Source organism: Ochotona princeps, chromosome 3, assembly GCF_030435755.1.
Source record: "Ochotona princeps isolate mOchPri1 chromosome 3, mOchPri1.hap1, whole genome shotgun sequence".
In the NCBI taxonomy this organism is placed as follows: Eukaryota; Metazoa; Chordata; class Mammalia; order Lagomorpha; family Ochotonidae; genus Ochotona; species Ochotona princeps.
In genome coordinates this window covers 102671056-102693346 of record NC_080834.1, presented here as the reverse complement: position 1 = coordinate 102693346, position 22291 = coordinate 102671056, and the positions used below count along the sequence as shown (strand labels likewise).

The window sequence follows — 22291 nt, the reverse complement described above, 5'->3', positions numbered from 1 at the left end:
TTGTCCTCCCTGTTCAGTTATGAATGTTTCCCTTGTGGGTTCAGAGTGTGGACCCCTTGGGACCTGTCAGCCACATTCGTGTTTTCACTGTGGGCCTCTTTCAGAAGTCCCGCTCTGAGGAGTGTCGAGGGCGGCCTGTGATTGACAGAAAGAGGAAGTTTTTGGACACAGACCTGGCTCATGATTCTGAAGGTAGCGAAGCATTCCTCTCCTGTGTTGTGGCTTGTTCCCAGCTCCCCTGCCCTCTTCTCCCCAGCAGTACAAGCATTCTCATGCTGGTGTCTTCTGTTTTTAATTGCAGAGTTGTTTCAAGATCTCAGTCAACTTCAAGAGGCTTGGTTGGCTGAAGGCAAGTTCCTTGGCTATTGTTTTCTGTCTTCAAGCATTTCACTGTGCTTTTCAGTAAGACTTGAACGTCTAAAATTAAAACAACAAAAATCTCTTTTCCAGCACAAGTTCCTGATGATGAACAGTTTGTCCCAGATTTCCAGTCTGATAACTGTAAGTAGCTTCATGGGGCTGGCCAGCAGACTTGTTCTGAAATACGCATTTGGTGCGGTTCAGCCAGGCCTAGGATAGCTGTCTCAGCTGGAGCTAGCCGAGTTGGGCAGTGGTACATAGCTGTAGTTTTTTATGACCAGAGTTAACCTGGAAAACCCGTTTCATTCCTTACTGAAATGAGTTCTAAAGTGTCTCTACTCCTCTGCAGATAAGATTGGCCAAACCTAATTGCGTCCTACATTTCTTTTGACCTGTAGTGTATTGGTGATCTTTCAAACTGAAAGTGAGTTTAACTCATATAAATATGTCATGTTGGACCAAGCATCTGTTAATTAGACATTATCTTTTTTGTTTGTGTTATAAATCTAGTTGTTGATGCAAATCGTGAACCTGAGGTTTTTCTTTCTTTTAAAGGTACAGAAAATAGTTAAAGGAAAATTCCACTTAATTGTGGTCTTACCCAGCTTATTGTCCAATTCAGTTCTACTTCTAGGCTGATCAAGGTGGCCAAAGAGTGACCTGATTGGCTGTTACTTCTCTTTTAGTAGTCCACCTGACTTTGCTGTTCCAAGAGTGAAGACTTTTGGGGGTGGGGAGAATGGTCATGAATGTTTGTTATTTGAGATAGTAAAATGAAGTAGGGATCTCAAAATATGGCTTTCAGGGCCGGCGTGGGGAATCTATCGTTGCCTTGATTGTTTGGGGCTGTCCTCAGCAGATTTGGAAGCTTTTGTGGTCCATCCAGAGCTAGCAAGGACAGAGATGGCTGATGAAATTTGAGCAGCACAGGGCTGCTCTAGAGAGCATTAGTCACTGGCGAATGAGCAGGTTTAAGAGAGGCCTGGAGAAGATGCTGCCTCTCTGGAGAGTTGCGTCATAGAGAAATTCATGTCTCTTAGTCACAGTTTATAATAGCCAGCACCTGAGCCAGGCATGGATTCGATTTCTCATTTTGCACCAACAGATTCTTCCCAGCTTTGTTTTATCTCTGGAGTGTGGATATAAAAATGCCAGGAGGAGTCTGGAGTAGCTTTGGGTCTAAGTAAGAAGAGCTGGGTATTTGAAATCTTAAAAATGAAAGGACGGAAGTCCCAGCTAAACATTGCTTAATGATAGGCCTCATGTCCAAGGCAGAATGCCATGAAACTTTAAAGGGGATTAAACTGTAACCCACAGAGCCTTGGTTGCCTTAGCTTTGTCACAGCTTGTTCTGGGTGTTTTCTATAGGAAAGTAAATGAATTTTAATTATTGCCTTTTGATTGCTTTCAAGTAATTGGGATGCTTGCCATTGGAAGGCTAAATAAAGATAACCCAAATTGTGTGTGTGCGCGCATGCACGCCTGTGTGCGCGTACACGCATAGTCACGATGAAAGACAGGATTTGTAATTCAGCTTTGTTCCCTGTTGGCTGTTTGGCCGGCTCTCCCTCAGAGCAGCATAAACTGCAGCCTGGGAGGTGGCTTTCTTGGCAGAGGTTTTTGAAATTGCTTTTATGACACTTTGGTTTGTGTCTCCGGAACCTAAAGGAATATGGAGGTGTGATGGCTACCTTCAAACTGGACTGTATATCCTGCAGCCAGAATATGTTCTGTAAAGATGTTAGCAAATGGGATCTATATTCAAAGAGGTGTTTATGTGTGGGAATGGGCTAAAATGAAGAAATCATAAGTGTTTTTGGTTCTTTAGAAATAATTCCTACTTGGCAAATGGGATATGCTAAGTTCTTTAATTAAAATACCAAACCTTAAATGGAGGTGTTTGGGGAGATGGTTCTGCATACCACATATGAATGTGGGCTTGCTTTTGTTTTTTACACTTTGTTTGCTTTTGCTTTAGGTTTTTCAGGTTGAGCTTTCCTGTCTTTTAAGGATAAAGCAGTGTGTTGAGCAGCCTAGAAAAGCCTTTTAATAATTCTTGCTTTTTCTGTGATTCTCATTGCTTGAGGTGGATTGGAAGAAGGGTAGGTGGAGATAGACTAACTGTGTGAGAGTTTGGTCAAGAACACGAGTGTGGGCTGCTGCAGGCCTGAGCCATCCATGCTGGCTGTGGTGCTGGAGTGCAGTTCTGCCTGCTGCCAGAGAGTTGGGGGGGAGCTGGCAGTGTCCACAGCTGGGCAACCTGCTCTTTACTGCTCTGCAAGCACTTCCCCCAGGCTCGCGTGGAGGAGCAGCTTCCGTTCCGTTTGTCATTTCCTATTTTCTCTAGGATCATTCTACAGGAGTGAAAGAAACTAAGATTTAATGAAACCTTGTGAGTTGTTTTGAATCACCCAATGAGTGAATTACAAATGAAATGTACATTTGTTTGCAGGAATCAGGAGAATAAACCTCCCCCATTCATCAGAAACCTTGGTGACAGATCTTGCCTGAGGCCACTGGAAATGGCCTTTCCTATTATCAATGATGTGATTAATTTTCCGCCTTGCATGGGTGAGAGTGTGTGTATGTATGAAAGAGATACAAAATAATGTGGGTGCAGTTTTTGTTGCTTTGAAGACTAGAGCTTTGTGGGGTTTGTTTTTGCTTTTATAAACACCGTAAACTCAAACCTCTAGAGAGATTTTTGTAAATTTTCCAGAGTTGGATTTCCTACCCAAAGGCATCAGTTGTGGGTGTGATTTGAATATTCGAAGCATCATTCTTTACAAGTCTGTGGAGGTGCTTGACCTGCTGTTTATTGCATAGATTGTACCTCCACTTTGCCATATACAGTACATTAGCAAAAGTATCCCCTACTTGAAAGGTCAAATTTAAGGGAATAGAAAGTGAAACTTTTATGGAGCAAAGAGCTCTGAAAATGTCCACATTGCCCTGAAGTAGGTGTAAAGATCCCAGATTGTTGGGGCGGAAATCCCTTAAAAAGGTGATCTTTTACAGATGGAGATGATATTGTTGAAAATCCCTTAACTAAGATACTTGGGATTTTGTTTGAGATTTTATAGTTTTTCAGATTTTGTCATATTTATATGAACTTTATTACATGTAAGTTGAACATACTTAATCCAAAAATTTGAAATGCCCAAGTTCTCTGAAATCCACATCTTTAAAAAGATGTGTCTATTTCTTTGAAAGGCAGAGTTAGAGAGTGAGAAAGAAAGAGAGACTTCTACTGTTTCCCTCCCAGAAAGTCTGCCACAGCCCGCGCTGCTCCCGGTGGAATCCTGGAGCTAGGAGCTTCATCCAGGTGTCCCTTGTGCAGGGGTTCAAGCACTTACGCCATGTTCCACTACTTTCCCAGGCACATTATCAGGGAGCTGGATCAGAAGCGGAGTGGCCGGGACTTGAACTGGAATGCATGTGAGATACGTAAGATACCAGTGTCAGAGGTGGCAGCTTAGCTGACTGCATCACCCAATTGCCCTCTCTGAAGCTTTCTGAAGGTTATGGCAGCACTGAAAAGATTTCAGACTTGCCATTTTACAGATTCCCAACCTGTGTAAGAGCCAGGTGGCTGAAGAGACTGAGTAGCAGTGTGGGGCTGATGGGGAAAGGGATAGCTAAGATGAAGAGGAGAAATGTTAAAATAATACCCTAATGCTGCCATGAAGCTGCAGAGGCAGGGGTACCAGCATGCTGTTGTAAGGACCTGGAAATGGCTGTCAGAGAAGCCTTGGGGAGTCGGCCACACCTGTTCTCATCCTTCTGTGATCCGGATCAAGTTACTAAATAGCTTGATGCTTTGAGTTTTTAGGGTTTGAAATAAATTATTGAATGAAAAAGTCATGAAACCTGAGATGTGTGTACATGTGTATGTACTGATACAGGTCGAGCTGTGTATGTGTAGTCCACATAAATGAGTGTGTGTATGTGTACATATTCAGGTAAATGCATGTGTAACTGAACATGTAAGAAATGGAGCACACAGAGCTAGGAAATCAGGGCCAGTACCTAGATGTATGTGCACATTTCTTTACTAAACATATTCACAGCTTTGGATACAAATCAAAGCCAAACAAGATCTGGAACCCTACACAGGGTAGGAATCAGTGTTCTGCTTGGATTCTTAATGATAATACTAGCTTGTTGCCCATATAAATAACAGGGTGATTTTTTTTTTTTAGGTTTTATTTATTCGAAAGAGCAAGAGGGAGCAACAGAGAGAGCTTCCATCTACTGATTTGCTCCCCAAATGGCTGAATCAGCGAGGGCTGAACTAGGCCAAAACCAGGAGCCAGGAGCTTCCTCCAGGTTTCCTAGGTGCAGAGGCCCAAGCACTTGGGTCCTCTCTTGGGTATCTTGGGTCCTTTTTCCAGGCCATTAACAGGGAACTATATTGGAAATGGAGCAGCCTGGATACAAACTGGAACCCATACAGCATGTGAGCTTTGTGGATGGCAGTTTTAACCACTGTGCCAAAATGTTGGCCCCCCCATAACAGTTTTTTTTTAAATGCAGATTTCAGTTGATTGTTTTTATTGGGAAAAGAAAAGAAACCTCACTCATTCCCTTAAGTTGCAAATTTGTGAATACTATCAACCTCCTGAATGACTAACAAATCTTAGACTGAAAGAGAGGACCTGATAACATCTTTAACATCAAGATGGTCTCCATACCAAACACAGAGAGTTGCTTTAAAATACAAATGACCCCTTTTTCCCCTTGAAGTATTCTTTTTTAGATCAATGTTTTTAAAAGAGTAGAGTGATTAGAGGAAGTACAAGTGATTTCCTAAGGACTAATTAGCTGATAAAAATCAACTTTTCATAAATACACTAGAAGGCTGGGGAAATGAGATTAACTCTTAGGACAGCCCCTGAGCCTGAAAACCATTGCTTTTAATTTCTACCTCACTAGCAGATTATTTGGCTGTTGGGTGTGTGTGTGTGTGTGTGTGTGAGGTCGATGCTCTAGAGGCAGTGGTTTTTCTCTGGGGGTGGCAAAGGAGTGAGTGGAGGAAAGGTCGCCTCATCTTGGTCCCAGATAGAGTGTAAAAAAAAAAACCAAAAAATGCTTCCCACTTGTTCCTTGTGTGGCCCTGGATCATTTCTATTGGAATGGATCCTCCTAAAGTGGTTTTTTTTTGAAAGGTAAGAGAGAAGACTGCAACTGTTTTGGAGGAATGAGGGAGTCCTGGCTGTTAGTTAATACTTCCCAGGAGCCAGTAGTACTGAAGGTCTGAAGGAAGGAAGCAAGGGACAGAGAAATCCTGAGCGAGACTGGGAGGCCAGATGTTGTGACCCCTGGTGTCAGTCTTGGCTAGTCAGCCCACCACCTTACACCAAGAGGTGGTAAAGGACATTCCAGGGCTCCTGAGGGCCAAGGATCTAAAAAGAGGTGGATGTATACCAAAACATGTGGTCGTCTCACTTCACTTGGGCTGGCTTAGAACAGTGGCTTTTTCTCTTACCCTTCTATACTGTCCCTCTGCTCTAATAAAATTCAGTAACCTCTCCAGTCCTTTGTATCTGGGGGAAAAGCTTAGGCTGGAGAGTGGCATCTACATCCACCAGGCAGATCACTTGCATAGGTGCCCAAAGTAACACAATCCTGGCATCAACCAGGAAATTACTGTTTGTCTCCTGCTTGTCAACATTCTTCAGTTTTACAAAATTAGGACGTGGTAACACGATCAAGCCCAAATGTATGCTGTCTGCCATTGCTATCTTCTGGTAGTAGCATTGTTTGGATTCTAGTCCTAGGGGGAAATAATGTTGCTGGGAGCAGGATCGGGAATGCACTTCTTTTCTGGGAGATGGTTCTCTCGGTGGCAAAGTACTTGCATTCTCAAAGGCTGACAGCCCCGCCTTGGGCATGCCGCTGCCCTCAAGGCAGCTTGGGCCCCATCTGTGCCCTGGCACACAGCGCTTCTCCACACAAGATCCAAGGAGCTCAGAGTCTTGTCATGTTGCAACTCCCAGCTCCCAGCTCTTGGACAAGTGCCAGACATGCTGATGCCATTACCGGATTAGGTTGCTTTTTAAAAAATTCATTTTGTGAACTCATCAAGCTCATTTAACAGGGGCTTTGGTTGTCAGTTTCTATCATTGTTCCTTCGGCGGAGGCTGCTTAAAGGAGTAGCAGCAGGATCCTGGGCTGTTAGCATGTGCAACTGTAAGTTGGTAGGGAGAAGACAGTGGACTTGGAAATTACAGGCAGAGGAGCCCCACTAAGCTAATCAAAGAGCCCTCTTAGAAGGAAGAAGCATCTAGGTGGAATATTGCAGCAGAGGGTACAAGACTGCAGCAAGCAGGGATTCTGTGATCAGAGTTCGGGGAAGTGCCTCCAATGGTACCATCTAATGAGGTCACTGGAGAGGAGGGGGCAGGGGGAGGGGCAGGCACCAAGAGGAGTAAACAGGACTTCTCTGCCAAAAATGTCGGGGGTTGGGGGGTGGTGGGGAAGGAAATGACCTGTGAGCTAAAGTTCTATCTTCTGGGTTTGATTCTCAACAAGGAAGCGTGCTTTTCCTTGAGAGAAAGCCTGGTTGTTAGATCAGTTGCCCCTGCGGTGACTCTCCGAGGTTTGGGGAAAGTCTCTAGGAAACTGAGGCAGTTTGGGGCCTTGTTTTTTGTCAAGTCTTGGAAGAAATGGCACCCTTTAATTCCAGAGCTCCACATGCTTCCCTTTTTGGTGTTGCAGAGACATGCCGGAGATTCTGGGTCCCGTGAAAGTGGCCTACAGGTAGTCGTCCTGCTCCTTGTGCCCTGCAGCCAAGGAATCTAGTGGTGCCATCCCCTCCGCCTCCGCTCCCCCCCCCCCCCCCACAGTCCGGTCCCCTGGAGGAGTTTCCAGTGATGGAGAGGAGGTTGAGAGAGAGGTCTAATACTAGAGAAAGTCCAGCCCGTAGTAGTAGGAGAATTGCTGGTGAAGTCTGTCTTGCTTGGTGGCGAAGGCTACAGTCAGGTTTTGAAAGGGGCAGCACTGGAGAGCTTTGCTTTTTTAGCAGACTTCAGACTTGCACACCCTTGCAGATTTCAGCGAGGGTCTTGGCCATTTGAATCTGGCAGTGTGGGGGGTGGAGAAAAGGGTTAGAGAGATAGGGGGCTGTTGGGAGAAGGCAGAGGCCCCTGCAGTGTGTCAGTGTCTTATATAAACACTGCGCGCTGGGCAAGTATCCCTGAGGCGACAGCTGGACGCTGGGCACTGTGAGGTCTGCTCTAGCCAGCCAAGCTGCAGATTCCCCCTCTTGCCTGAATGGAGCATTCCAAATTGGTTGTGAATGGAGGGCGGGGCGCACTTGCAGACTTTTTCAATGAATAACCAGACCCCATTGTGCGGCCTGTGGAAAAACAACCAACTCAAACAACACTGGGACTGTTAGAAATATGCTTGTGATTGGCAGCTTGGAGTGCCTCCAGAATTAGTTTCCTTTGGCTTCCCTGCTGCTCCCTGCTCTCCAAGCTCCAGCTTAATGGGGTTTGAGTTTTCTTTTAAGTACTGGCTTTAACCCTCCGACTGCTGGGCTGATCCGCCTGGGTTTATGGGGAGGACTGTGCTGCCCCACCAGGCCCGTTGCCCTTGTCTCCCACTTTAGATCCTGGGTGCCTGGAGGGAGGGAGATGAGAGGACATGCTGGTTTAGCTTGCCCAGGAGAGAGAGGTGTTGAGACTTGATCTGAGAACACTGTGCTTTTATCTTTTTCCCGTGGGGCTGTGTGTGTGTGTGTGTGTGTGTGTGTGTGTATGCGTGCGCGTGTGTAGCTTTAGCTCTTCTTCTCTGACTTACTCTCTGTAGCTCAGGCCCAAAGAGGATAGGTACTTCCTTCCTGTTTTGATTTTTGTGTTTTAGGTTTATTTTATTGAAGAGAGGCAGAGTTACAGAGAGACAGAGAGATCTTCCATGTGCTAGTTCACTCCCCAAACGGCCACAGCAGCCAAGGTTGGGCCAGACCAAAGCTGAGAGCTTCATCAGGTTTTCCCATATGAACGATTTGAGCCATCCTCAGCTGCCTTCCTGGGTGCATTAGCAGGGAGCTGGACTGAAAGTGGAGTAGCTGGGACTCAAACCAGCACACATGTTGGATGCTGGCGTTGCAGGTAGCAACTTGACCCACTCTGCCACAGTGTCTGTCATCTGGGAGCCCTCCACCCCACACTTTCGCAGCACACACAACATTTAGGCATTACTTGTGGGAGTGACAAAGCTGGAATTTTCTCCACTCTTTCTTGCTGCGGTTTAATTTCTCACCTTGATTGAACAAGGGAGGTTTTCAGATAATAGTTTCCAAATTAAGTCTCAGTCACGAGAGAACCTTGCTGTGGCTTCCACCTTTCCTCTCTGGACACGAATGGACTACTTTGCCTCCCCAAAAGGAGCATCTTTGGACATACCAGAATGACCCCCCCCCCAACCTAAGCGGCTCCTCCATCAGCTACCAGACCAGGTGCTAGGGCTTGCTGTGCCGCAGTAGGGTTTCCCCTTACACATCCTCCAGCACCTTTGCTAACAGCTCCCAGGAGTCCCCAGAGGGCTGCCTGGGCTAGCCCAAGGCTGGGTGAGGAGCCAAAAAGGACCGAGGGTCCTAGTAAGGAGCCTGAGCCAGGTGCAATTACCCAGGACTGTGAAGAGCTCTTCCTCGCTTCCCTCTTGATCCTCCCAACCGCTTTTTTTTTTTGTTTTGTTTTTGGCACTCATGTTGTGCCGTAGGGTTTTTTTTTTTTTCTACTCTTCCCCTGAAATACTTCCCTTGCTGTAAATTGGTCTTGCAAGTCTGTCTTTCCTTCCCTATTAAAAAAAGAACAGGCCTGGGCAGATTGTCCTTTTGTGAGAATCTGAAACCTCTCAGGAGGTAATCCTAGATATCAGCCTTGTAAGAGGACGCCTCCACCACCAGCCAGCCACGGAGAGCCTTCTCCCAGGGGCCCCGGGCTGTGGGCTTACATCAACACTTCTCAGCTGACTGCCTCCAAAAGCTTTGTAATGGCCTGCAAGAACACTTAAGGGTCTTTTAGAAAAGGTGGAGCAGGAGACTGGAAGTTACTTCCTTGTAGGGAGGGCCCTAATCCAAGTTTTGCTAATCTGAATTTATTAGAAAATTGGTAACAGCTTGGCTGAGCCCGAGGGATACCTGGAGTCGGAGAACATGCCGGCTACTCCCCAGGTCCTTTTTCATTCCTTTATTCCTCCACCAGTCGTGCAATTTTGTTTCACAAGAAATGTTTGACATATATTTTGACAATTCTTAAGACTTCATTCCTGCTTCCCAATTTCCATTTTTTTTTTTTTTTTTGCTGAAATAAGAAACAAAGCATCTTTCTTAGGCTCCGAGTATCTCCAAAGGCAGACAGGCCCCATCACATGTTGTGTTCTATCAGCTGGTGGTAGGCCAGTCGGCACGCCGTCAGCACCCCGTGAATCTGTTCTGCCCACCACCACATTCCTCGTTCTGTTCCCTGCTCACCTGGCTTCCAGCAGCCCCAATATTAGCCTCCAGTGGGTGAAAGAGCAGTTCTGAAGGAATCTCCAAAGCTGAGAGTCCTTGAGGGATGACCTTTGAGATAAAGGGGGGGGGGGGGAGTAAAACAAAGTAAAATAAAAAAAAAAAAGAGAAACATCCCAAACTGTACAATACCAAAAACCTAGGTTAGGATTATTTCTCATTTCTGTTTCCTCTTTTAAGCACATCCACCAGGCAGTTGTTCCAAGGCTGCATTTAGACTGAGCAGCTAATGCTATGTTTCCCAAGGAGCTTGTATGTGCTGGAAAACAAGTGACAGTGAAGGCACCCTGGACGTACTTGCAGAGTCTCCTCTGCTTCTGGAAAGGTGGGGCTGATTGGGGGTTGGGGAGAAGCTAATTGCCCTAGGGTCTGTTTCTACTCCTTTCAGATCTCCGTGGTGATTTTTACATTGGAAGTTGGCAGATAACAGTTTTTCCCCAGTGCTTAAATCCTGTCTCAAGGACAGTAAACCTCTGTAGTGCCAGGTTAGATGAGAATTCGATCAACTGGGAGTAAATTCTAGAGAGGATGTTAAAGCTGAAGGTTTCCTTTTGCTGCTTGTTTCCTTTCAGGAAAAAATGCCCCATTTCCTCTTCCTGGTTGCGTGTGTTCCCCTCTGAACAGCCCTTCATGGTGAAGTCCACCATGGTGGACGTCAGCCCCTGGTGAAGGAAGCATCCTGTTGGGAGAACAAGACTTTTTATCTTGAAATCACATAGACATCTATTGTGTTGGTCAAGTGTTGGTTCAAAGAAGTCCTCCTTTTCGGTCCTGCTAGTCTCTACAGTGGGGAAAATTAGCAAACATCCCAGGGAGTGGACAGTAGCTCTGTGTCTCTGACTCTAACCCTGCCCATGCTGCTTGAAATGCCAGGTGCATTAGGAACCAAGAAGAACCACTAGTTTTCATCTGGACTTTTCTTGAAGTCAGCTTTGTAGAGTTGAACAAACCTTTTCCCTGACTGTTGTAAAATGCTTTGGTTTCTCTACGAGCTACAAGTTCTGGGAGGTGACACACTTAGGCAATTAGAAATATTCATTCTGTTCAAAATCTTTTCCTAAAGAAAGGTCCCCATAGCTGTGAATGCATGAATGCTACCTCTCTCTTCTGCGTTTTGGTTTCTAACGTTTACATTCAAGGCTCCTGGGTGACTATTTTTAGAATTCCACAGCAACAATTCTAGATTGTTAGGATAAACGAGTTCTTTGGAAAAAGAGAACTGCACAGATCTAAGCTGTTTCAGAAATAAAGCTGAAGTCTGGAGAGAGTTTGAGCTAGGAAGCAAATGTGAAACTAGTTGATTTGAATGGGTCAAAAGAAAGATTTCTCTATTGTCATTCAGTTTTCTTCTTTGTTTGATAAGAGACAGTTTCTGTTTAGACAGGACTACTTACAAAATGCAGTTTTATTTGATCTTTTTCATATACCTATATATACAGATATATATTTGAAAGTCAGATTTTTTTAGAGAGACAAAGATCTTCCATTTGCTGGTTCACTCCCCAAGTAGCTGCAATGGCCAGAGTGGAGCCAATCCAAAGCCAGGAGCCAGGAGCTTCTTCCATGTCTCCCACACAAGTGCAGGGTCCCAAGGCTTTGGGCCGTCCTCTACTGCCTTCGCAGGCCACAAGCAGGGAGTTGGATGGGAAGTGGAGCTGCTAGGATGCAAACTGACACCCAGTGGCGATCTTGGCACATGCAAGGAGACGACTTTAACCACCAGGCTACTGTGCTGGGCCCAAGATGCAGTTTTATACCAAGACTGAGATGCAAATTATTCAGTAATTGTTATTCTTGTTCCCAGCTTGCTGTCCGTGGGTCAAGACATTCCTGATTTAGCACAGGCGCTCACTGTAGTCTCCTCACTCATGACCTCTTTGGGGAGGAGGAAAGAATTAGTACCAATACAAAGGATTGCTTTCCTTCTGTTTTAGCCAGACTTAGAATAGAAGCCTTTGAAAATCACCTTTGTCATTACTGTTAGCATGGATGGAGGTAAAGAAAGGTGGAGGCCAGGGTCCCAAATCCCATTTAGCAACCAAAGGCCATGACTTGGCAACGTGATGGTGAGCTTGCCCTCGATGACTCTGTTTGCTCCAGAAGTGTATAGCAAGTCAGTGTGTGCCTCTCTGTTCACAGACACAGTGGAGGGCAGGAGTGTTTCACACCTCATGTGACAGAAGAGGTAGACAGCCATACAATCAGAGCTATGCCTCCGCTGAATGTCCCACCATCTGTCCTTGTGGCACAGGTGACACTCTTCACCTAGGCTAGGAAAGGTCCACACTTGAACTGGCCAGCCTGAGTGGTCCTATGCCTTGAGTTGGGTTACAGTTCAAGATGCCACAGTGGCCTCCCTAAGCTGACTCTTATAGGTGGATTTTAGCTTTTCAGGCCCTGACTCGGTGATTTGATGGTGAGATATTGTGCGCTTGTTCTCAGGCCTGGGAGAGGCTGTCTGTGGAAGGAGCGCAAGGCAAAGGAGGAAATGTTTGGCTGGATGTTGTAGTTATTGAGCCCCTCCAAACTGCCTCCCTTGCTTGCATGCTAGGAAGTCATTAAATAGATGCTATAAACGTCACAGAGTGCTCCATTTCCCATAGAGGGTAACGCTCTTGTCAAGTCATCCCCATTCCCATGAAGAAAAAGGGGCAGGTGTTTGGCTTAGCAGTTAAGATGCCATGTCCCATGCCAAAGAATCTGCTTTCCAATCCCAATTCTGGCTCCTCCTGCTAGCTAGTGCAGACCCACTCTGGGGAGGAAGCAGGTGACATCTCAAGAACTGGGGTTACTGTTCCCTGCCTAGGAGATCCTGGACTGAACTGCCGACTCTGGCTTCAACCTGGCCTGGCTCTACTTGTGGGCATTTGGGGAGTGAACTAACAGATGGGAGCTCTCTGTCTTTCTGCCTGTATCTGCCTCTTAAAATTAAATAAAGGGAAAAAAAGTGAAACCCCTATGTAAGTGTGAAATAATAATTTCCTTTGTTTCACTCTGGCCAGAAGAGCTTTTTTCTGGAGTCTCATGGAGGTCACAAGCCAGAATTGTTAGTGTGCTTGGGCACTTTCAGAGCTGTGTTTCCCCAGTGTTGACACCATCTGTCTCCTGGAGTCCACATCCCGAGGGGCTGTGTACACACGCAACTTAGAAGTACCGCATTTTCCAGAAGCAGTGTGCACTCTGCAGCACATTGTCATTGAGGTGTGGGCCAACAGCTCTCCCTCCACTCCCCTCCCCTTGTAGGACACAGTGCTGTATGAGCCCAGTCACATCCTAGACCACACTGCTGCTGTCAGAGATTTAGGGTTATCTGAGGTTAACAGGAAATGGAAGAGAGGGTTATGGAGCGTGGCCTCCCGGTATTAACTTCTCTGTGGTATCAGTTCTTTCGTTTAATTTAAAACCCAGGTAGGGGACATTCTATCAATAATTCTTAATTCCTGTGTCCTAGGGAAAATTCCACTACCTTTGCAGGTAGCTTTTTGGAGACACTTCAGATACCTCTCTACAAATGTATACATCTCAAAGTTTTTATTTGTTGTTGTTGTTTTCCTCTAAGCCCTTTTTCCTTCCTTTCATTTCTGATCATTATATTCAAGGCCTCTGGGTTTTCATTTTCAGTAAGAATTTGCCATTGTGCCTGAAAACCATGTGTTTCTACCTCCCTGTTTATAATGCGAGAGTGAATTTTCCAGAGACAGAGTCTGCACATCTTCAGACAAGATACCTACCATTTTTTTTTTTTAAAGATTTTATTATTATTGGAAAGCCGGATATACAGAGAGGAGGAGAGACAGAGAGGAAGATCTTCCATCCGATGTTTCACTCCCCAAGTGAGCCGCAACGGGCCGGTGCGCGCCGATCCGAAGCCGGGAACCAGGAACCGCTTCCAGGTCTCCCAAGCGGGTGCAGTGTCCCAATGCATTGGGCAGTCCTCAACTGCTTTCGCAGGCCACAAGCAGGGAGCTGGATGGGAAGTGGAGCTGCCGGGATTAGAACCGGCGCCCATATGGGATCCCGGGGCGTTCAAGGTGAGGACTTTAGCTGCTAGGCCATGCCGCCGGGCCCCGATACCTACCATTTTTAAAAGATGGAGAGAGCGAGAGATTTTGACCTTCTTTTCACTGGTTTACTTCCTAAGTGCCACACAGTCGCAGGACAGGACTGTTGCAAAACCAGGATCCAGGAGCTTCATCCAAGCCTCCCGCATGGCTGCCAGGAGCCTGAGAACTTGGGCTCATCATTTGTTGATTTCCCAGGTGTGTTAGTAGGAAACTTCTCAGAAAAAGCAGTTAGAGCTTCACTGACACTCCAGTAAGGAGGGTTGCCAGTCTTGCCAGCGGCAGCTTAACGTCTTGTACCACAGTGCCTGCTTCCACTAGCATTTTTTACTAGCAGCCCACCAACAAAATTGTTGGACTTAACAGCCTAAAAGTCATCCAAAAAAGGTTCTGAATCTTATATTGTTAAACACTTGTTTATACGTGCATATACTCCTGTGGGCAACAAATTTATTTCCTTCCCTCACTTTAGATGTTCCGGTATTAAGATCCACCTCTAGCTGTATTAGTTATTATTTATTCCCTAGGTATTTTCTTGCAGGTGTTATCAGAATTTAAAAAAGAAAAAAAAAGCTTTAATCTTAGACCAATGTAACCCTAGCCCTATTTGTTGGATCTGTTTATTCCATAGTCCATGCTGTGATAATAGGTTAAAAACCTTTGCTTTTCACTTGTACTGACTATGTTATTTGCAAGTTCCTAGGTCTAAATGCTGTCAATAGAGTGGAGTTGTTTGTCTATACATCCATTCCTGGGGCCTCTTCTGCTGACTCTAGTGATTTTTTTTCCCCCCACTGTATGGGAGAAATCTGATCCCTGGAGCCAAACATTCCAGGAACTGGCTTGCGTAGTTCCTTGCTTGACTCTTACGTATTATATGGAAGACAATACTGGCCATAGCAGGATTTCTATTCTGTAATTGTTGGTGAACTTTGCTACCTCATGGTTGATCTTACACCCAAAGCTTTGAAATAAATGAGACGTCTTCAGAGTTCAGACGAAAGGAATAGTAAGAAAAAAACTATGCCTAAATTTCATTTTTTTTTAATGAACAAAATTAACATCCTTTTTCCACAGTCTTTGTGAAGCACCCCCATGTACCACCAGGGTGGCAATCAGTCCTTTGGCCCTTTGGGTGTTGTGGCCCTATGGAGAGTGAAGCAGCAGGTGGAAGATCTCTGACAGGGGTGCAGAGACTCAAGGATTTAGGCCCTCTGCCACCTTCCCAGGCCTTTAGCAAGGTGCTGAGTGGGAAATGGAGCAGCCAGGACTTGAACTGGCACCTGTATGAGATGTTGGTGTTGCAGGTAGAGGCTTAGTCTACTATGCTGTGATGCTGGCCGCTCCTTCAAGTAGTTTAATTTAATGAGATATACCCCTCCCATCACCATGATTGATCCCTAGTCTAAATCCTGAACAATGCAGACGTGTCGGTCCTGAAGCATCCTTTTCATTGACCTAGTGGTGCCAGATCCTATCCTACAGCAGGGCCTTGCTTGCTTCACATAGGGCTTGACCTGGCACAAGTGCAATTTTTCTTGAAGTTTGAGATTGCAGAAAGATCCTACACTGAACCCTCAGGCCCTATACAAGGAACACCAAAAATTAATGGAAAATTGTCCTTTTAATTGCACTTTTTAAAGATTATTTTTATTGGAAAGTCAAATATACAGAAAGGAAGAGAGACAGAGGAAGATCTGATGTCCGATGATTCACTCCCCAAGTGATCACAACAGCCAGGAGCCAGCAGCCTCTTCCGGGTCTCCTATGTGGGTACAGGATCCCAAGGCTTTGGGCCGTCCTCGATTACTTTTCCAGGCCATAAACAGGGAGCTGGATGGGAAGCAGGGCCACAGGGATTAGAACCAGTGCCCATATGGGATCTTGGCACGTTCAAGGAGAGGACTTCAGCTGCTAGGCTACCGTTCTGGTCCCTTTAATTGCATTTTCTATGATATTGTGAAGGTTTCTCCTGGGTGGTGCACTCGCTTCGCTGCGGGCTATACCAGGTTTTGTCACACCTCCTTGGAGTTGTGGGGGTGGTTGGGGGGACCTGATTCCACTCTACACTCCTGCTGCCATCCTTGCCTCTCAAAACATCATCGCACCAGTGAGTCTCCAAGCCAGTCAGCTTCCTTTAGCACAGTTTAGTTCTCATCCTACTGCATTCCTTCCAGTCTCCTAGCTTCATAAGTTACACTGATCAGTCTGGAACCCAGAGAGACTCTGTGTCCCACTTTTCTTCAGAGTAGCACCAAAAAAAAGCTGCCCCTTTCTGGTCCTGGCCCTGTTCAGTTTTCAGGACAGAAAAGACCAGACCAGCTAGGTGCTATTTTTTTTTTAAATATTTATTTTCTTTTTATTTTAAAGCCTGAGTTACAGAGAGAAGGAGGTACAGAGATCTTTTGTTCTCTGGTTCACTCCCCAGATGGCTGCAGTGTCTGCAGCTGAGCCAGGAGCTGCTTCTGGATTGATTGCCTATATGGGTGCAGGGTCCCAAGGATTTGAGCCATCTTCCATTGCTTTCCCAAGCCATTAGCAGGAACTGGATGGAAAGTGAAACAGTTGGGACGTGAACCCCCAAGCCCTGGCGCTGTATTCGGAAGCTTAGCCTAATGTGTCACAGCCCCCTCCCTGCTTCTGCCACAAACCAGCTGCTTTTAAGAGGGGAGGGTTCCCTAATTCTTTTCTAATTCTGCCAACCCTTTGAGGTTGGTGATGGCTGCAGGCCAGAGGGGCTGTGTTCATGTGTGAATGCATGGTTTCAAAGTTCTTAGCACTTCTAGCTTTAGTATATCAGTCACAAGGTAAAAAATTTTGTTTCTTCTCTCCTCTCCCCTTCTTTCCCCTCCCTTCCCAATGTGTCAAGAGACAGGGTATAGAATACCTGTCTTATTAGTTGTTCTTAAGAAACATTTTGCTAAATTTGCTTTATCTCTGCCTCGATCTGGCTCATTTGAAAGCAAGTTGCAAGCATTATGAAACTTCACTCCCAGATACATAAGCATGTATCTCCAATTAAAAACATCTCCCTATACAGCATAACAACTTGAATTTTTAATCTGTGATATTCAAAATCCCCCAGTTATCCTCGAACATGTTTTGTAGCTGGTGTTGATGCTGTTTTTGATCTAGGATTCAGGTTGGAATCACACGTCACATTTATTCTTACACTTTGTCTTCTTTAACCTATACTTCCCCTTTTTAATTTTCCTCCCCTCCCTTCACCGCCCCCCCAATGTTGACTATTTTGAAAAGTCCTGCTAGTTATTTTGTAGTTGTTGGCATTCTTTTTAGAGCATGTTTTTGATAACTGGCCTGGAAATCTGTAATGTTGATTCACTTCTCACATTCATGTTATTGTGTTGAGCTTAATGCATTGGTAGAAGAACGAAGAGAATCAAAGGGCGGTCAACAGTAAAGCAGTTTGTGTATGTTTGAGGGGGAGGACTTTTGGGGAGCTCACTAGACACTTCAGCATAACTTGAACTTAATACTTGATTTTGTTATGAATGATGGTTTTCATTGTATTCAATCTGAAAATTAGGCTTACAGAGCTTAGCTGCATCTGATATTGAAGAAAACGACACATCCTCCCATGCCTACTCCAATTTTGCATTTAGAAGTTGTGTCCTCTGGGCCCAGTGTGTTAGTCCAGTGGCTAAATCCTCGCCTTGCATCTACTGGGATCCCATACGGGCACCATTTTGTGTCCCTGCAGCTCCACTTCCAATCCAGCTCCCTGCTTGTAGCTTGACAATACAGTAGCAGATGGCCCAAAGCCTTGGACCCTGCACCTGCATGGGAGATCTGGAAGAAGCTCCTAGATTCGGATTGGCTTAGCTCCAGCTGTTAAAGCATCTTGGGGAGTAAACCAGTGGATGGAACATCTCTCTCCTTCTCTCTATATCTTCCTTTCTAATAAAAATAAATATTTTAAAAAATAAGAGAGCGAGAATTGTATCCCCTAACTAAAATCTGATAGCATTTCTAGTTGTTTTTGGCAAGTGTTGCTAGGCAGGCCTGGTGTGAACCATTCATACAAGTTTGAGTTAGTGTCAAGCTTGCTTTGGAAGTAGGTGTCTCCTCTTCCAGATGTGTGTTTTAATGCTATTCAAAGCACAGCATCCATGGGTACATTCTCTCTTAAGGTCATGCCTAGTATACACTTGGTTCACTTGCGTATTCTTTCGGCCCTCTGGCCTCTGTCACTGGTATACTTAGACAAGTTAAGGTTAAGTCAGGGAAGAACCCATACCTGCTTCTTGTTTGGGCTGGTTTGGAGGCAGGAGGAATCCTGCACTTGGGTTGTACTAGTTCTATGTTTCCATTCACCTACCTCTGTGCTTGATAACCTTCCTGTGCCTTCTTCCATATGTTCTACTCTGCCCCAACTAAAGCCTAGGGTGGGCAAAATGCCCAGAGAAGAGAGAGAAAATCTTCCATCCGTTGGTTCACTCTCCAAACGGCTGCAACAGCCAGAGCTAAACCTGTCTGAAGGCAGGAGCTTCTTCCAGGTCTTCCATGTGGGTGCAGGTTCCCAATGACTTGAGCCATCCTCTGCTGCTTTCCTGGTAAGCAAGGAGCTGGATTGGAATTGGAGCAGCTGGGACTTAAAACTATGCCTGTATCGGATACCAGCAGGTGGCTGCTACCCACTGTGCCATAATGCTTCTTCTTCCCCACCCCAATTCATGAAATAAATGGTACATATTCCATCTCTAGAGGGATGGCAGTGTTCTTATAAAGGAGCAGTGACCCAAAACTGGTATGCAAGTCGGTAAGCTTAGGAGGTGGACTTCACTGCAGGAATATGGCTGTGGAATCCAGGATATCCAGCCATTTTTGGGTGCATTCTATGTCCTGTTTGTTAAGTGCTGGTCACCCCCTGGGAAAGTAGGCTGGCCACCCGAGACCTAACCTCAGGGACGTGCCATTCAGAAGCAGGTGTGCGTTTCAGCTATGTGGCTTCATTTCCCCATGTAAAGTAAGGGGAGCTTGGCTGTTGGAGAGTGACCAAATAAGGCCCTCTCCCGAGGTCAGGCATGCACAGCTGATTTAGGAAAGATGAGTGTGCCCCAGATGAAGGTAATGAAACCAAAGGAGGGGGGAAGCCAGCCCCAGGGCAGAACTGGAACTGTGATAGCTGGGGAGAGACAGGCAAAGCCTATGGGTGACATGGACTTAGCCCTCCTGCCCATGCAGTCCGCAGTGCAACTGATGGGTCACTTCTTTCATTCAGCAGCTATGTGAACGTTTTCTGTATTCAGAACAAAGTGTGCAGCAAATTGAAACTTTGATGATTAGGAAACAGTAAAGGAAAACCTTCTGAAACAAGGTGGTTTTGTCTTGAAAACAAATTCCTTTTAAATGGAGCTGTCATTCATCATAACATTCAACAAAAGTGTTTTCCTTTGTTTTGATCCTTGGTGCTGTAACAGTGATTTTCACTGCCAGCCCTGGCGTGGGGTAGCTGCCTTGGACACAGTCCACAGGTCTGTGTTTGTGGGCAGGAAACATATTTTTGTCAGCAGAGGGAATTATTATTTCTTGTGAATGGACCAGTTTATCTCTTTTTTTCTGTTTTAAAATAATTGGGTTATTTCTTTCGGAGGCTGTTTCTTTATCATCACAAAAGAAACATTTCCTAAACATTTGTGTGGTCTTGGTGTTAATGATATTATTTGATAAAGACAACTTTGTGGTTTTTTTTTTTTCTAGTAGAAATTTAAAGTCGGTTGGTGTATTTCACAAATGGTTTAAGCATTTAGATCAGGAGACAGAATTTACCAGGATATAGAAGAATGTCTTTGGTTCCTTAGCAGACTCTGCCCTATCTATGGTAGCATCCATCCACTTTAAATACTGTGGATAGTTTTTTCCCTCTCCTGAATTCTGTTGGGGATTCTCATGGTATGCACCATCTGCATCTGGCTTCCTTGGCTCAGCGTATGTGTGAGATTTACCCATGTCAGTCTCACTCTATATTTTTGTATAGTGCTAAGGTTTGGGACTAATTGGAACTTAAATTTGGAAAAAAAGCCTTCTAATCCAAAACAGAATAAATCCCTCCATTTATTGAGAGTCCTTTAGTTTTCCTGTGATTTGTAATTTTCAGTGTAGACATCTCATATGTCTTTTATTGAATATATTCTCATGCATTTTATCTTTCTGTTGCTATTGCTAATATACTTTTAGTTGCTATACACAGATATAGTTCCTATATGCTTATCTTATACCCAGAGACCTTGCCAGACAAGCCCGTTGGTTGTTACACTTTGTGGACAGTTTTGTACATTCTTTGTATGCAGCCAGACCATACGTAAATATTTCTTCCCTTCTGTTCCTTTTATATTATATTTCTTTTTCTTGCCTTATTGCATTGGCTAGGACTGGGACTAGTTTTTGAGTTGGATCAAAAATCTTTCAAGGGGTCTCCCTGTCTGGTAAGAAAAGCAACTCTGAAGTTAAATCAGCCAAAAACCACTCTTACCTTTGTCTCTGTGGACAAGCAGGCCTTCAGATGGTTCTGCACGAGTTCTTCATAGAGTTCTTATAGTCAGAGAGGACCCTGAGAAAGTTCATCCAGAAACAGGTTCAGGTTGGGGCTTGACTTCCCGAGGAGAGAGACAATACTGACAGCAACATTGCACAGTCTGACTGCCACGGTGACTGACCAGGAGATTCCAGGTCTCCCACAGTAATCTCAGTTATTAAGATGAAATGAGGATGTTGATTAGCTGGAGTAGAGAAGGGAGAAGAAGACCCTTGGAACATGAGTACAAAAATTGCAGACTGCTGGAGTCAGGAAAGTTAGTTGCCCATAGGGGTAAGGAGGAATTTTGGGCCTTTGGAGATCCTAAAGATAGAGTAAGGCATGTGAGCTTGGGTGGGTTCAAGTGTCTGAGGTGCCTCCTGCTGGAGAGTGCCAAGGAAATCAGAAGGCACAGTCCTGTGCCTTGATTTGGCAGACTGTATCTTCCCAATGTCTTCTAGGTTGTCTTCCTTCTCCTTCGCTTCCCGGTTCCAGTTGCTTTTTCAGTCTTCCCTATGGTTGCCTCTGGGAAACACTGTAATGGAACAATTATGAATTGTGCTTGGATAGAAACCCTGGCTACTCTACTTACTAACTTTAAGATGGCAGTACTCCCATAGGAGCCTTGTTTTCCTACCTATAGAATAGAAACAATGGAGTGTTTTTTTTTCTTTTCTTTTCTTTTCTTTTCTTTCTCTTCTCTTCTCTTCTTTTCTTACTGAGTTGGGAAGGGAATGAAATCAAGTAAGTAAGAACAACTGATGGAAAAATAAATGCTTAGGGGTCTGCCTGGTTGCTTGGTTCTTGGTCTTCCTGGTTCTTTTGTGGAGACTTTATTTCTTGTCCATTTTCCCTTTTGTTCCAGACCACTTTTCCTCAACCAGGTACATTGTGTTATTTTTGTAGTTTTGTTGACAGACTGACTGGCATCCTCTATTTTTAATGTATGAAGTGGGTGAATGGAACGCATATCGATTCTGTCTGTGCAGCAACAAGACTATTCAATTCACATTGGGGATCCCTGAGACCCTAAGCGAGTCCTTTACTCCTCTTGGCTTTCAGGGCCCTAAGCTGCAAGTGGAAGGTAGTGTTTTAAGTGTAGAGGTCCTAATGTGTCTAACTACATCTAGGAGAAGATGGTCACAGTCAGCTCTCTAACTAAATTAGGGACACCAGGGGAAAGGACCATGTCTCTTTTGGTAAGGATCCTGTCCTCTACACCTCCAGGACACTTGGCGCACAGAAGTAAATGAAGGGGCCAGGGATGGGAAGGAGAAAAGAAGAAACGTTTACAACAAGAAGGTGGTATTGGTCATCTGGAATTACTATCGAGGCATCCTCGACTTGGCAGGCCCATATTTTAGAACTCTGAACTTGAATTCAGTTTCTAATTGAAGATGTTTGTCAGCTCAAGTAGTTAACTATTTTAGCATTTTTTGGTCGTTTCTCACATCCAGTTCTCACCCATGCTTTCTAGTCTGAGGTTTCTAGCCTCGTGGAGCAATCCAGTTGTGCAAAGATAACTCCTCTAGTTTTGAAAGCCCAGGGTTGGTGCTAGCACCAACAAGGCCCCATGTCATTTTCTGTCTTTCCTGAGGCAGCGTCCCATACCTACTCCTACAAATGAGGAAACAGGCCGAAAGCCAGCAGCAGCCTCTGGCTTCTGAGTTGTTTGCTTTAAATGCATCTCTCTCTCTGACCAAGGCCATTGTTGGGGGCACCTTCTCTCCTCCTCTGGTCTAGCAGTCTTTGGGGCTAACAGTGTGTATTGGGATATATATGAGCCCTACCTTCCCGGTTAAGAGCCACTGGGAA

General features: G+C 45.1%; 1 protein-coding gene across 4 annotated transcripts in view; it reads left to right on the top strand.

The window, feature by feature from the left end:
• Positions 1-22291, top strand: part of ETV5 (ETS variant transcription factor 5) — a 58677-nt gene that overhangs the window by 3555 nt on the left and 32831 nt on the right. For 2 of the 4 annotated variants that reach the window (XM_058662199.1, XM_058662198.1), the window contains exons 3-5: positions 108-192; positions 302-349; positions 451-501. In XM_058662199.1, coding sequence (XP_058518182.1) covers positions 108-192; positions 302-349; positions 451-501 — 184 coding nt within the window. Of the gene's footprint in view, positions 1-104; positions 193-301; positions 350-450; positions 502-22291 lie in introns of all 4 variants that reach the window. The other 2 variants (XM_058662197.1, XM_004591244.3) reach the window with 1 other exon arrangement.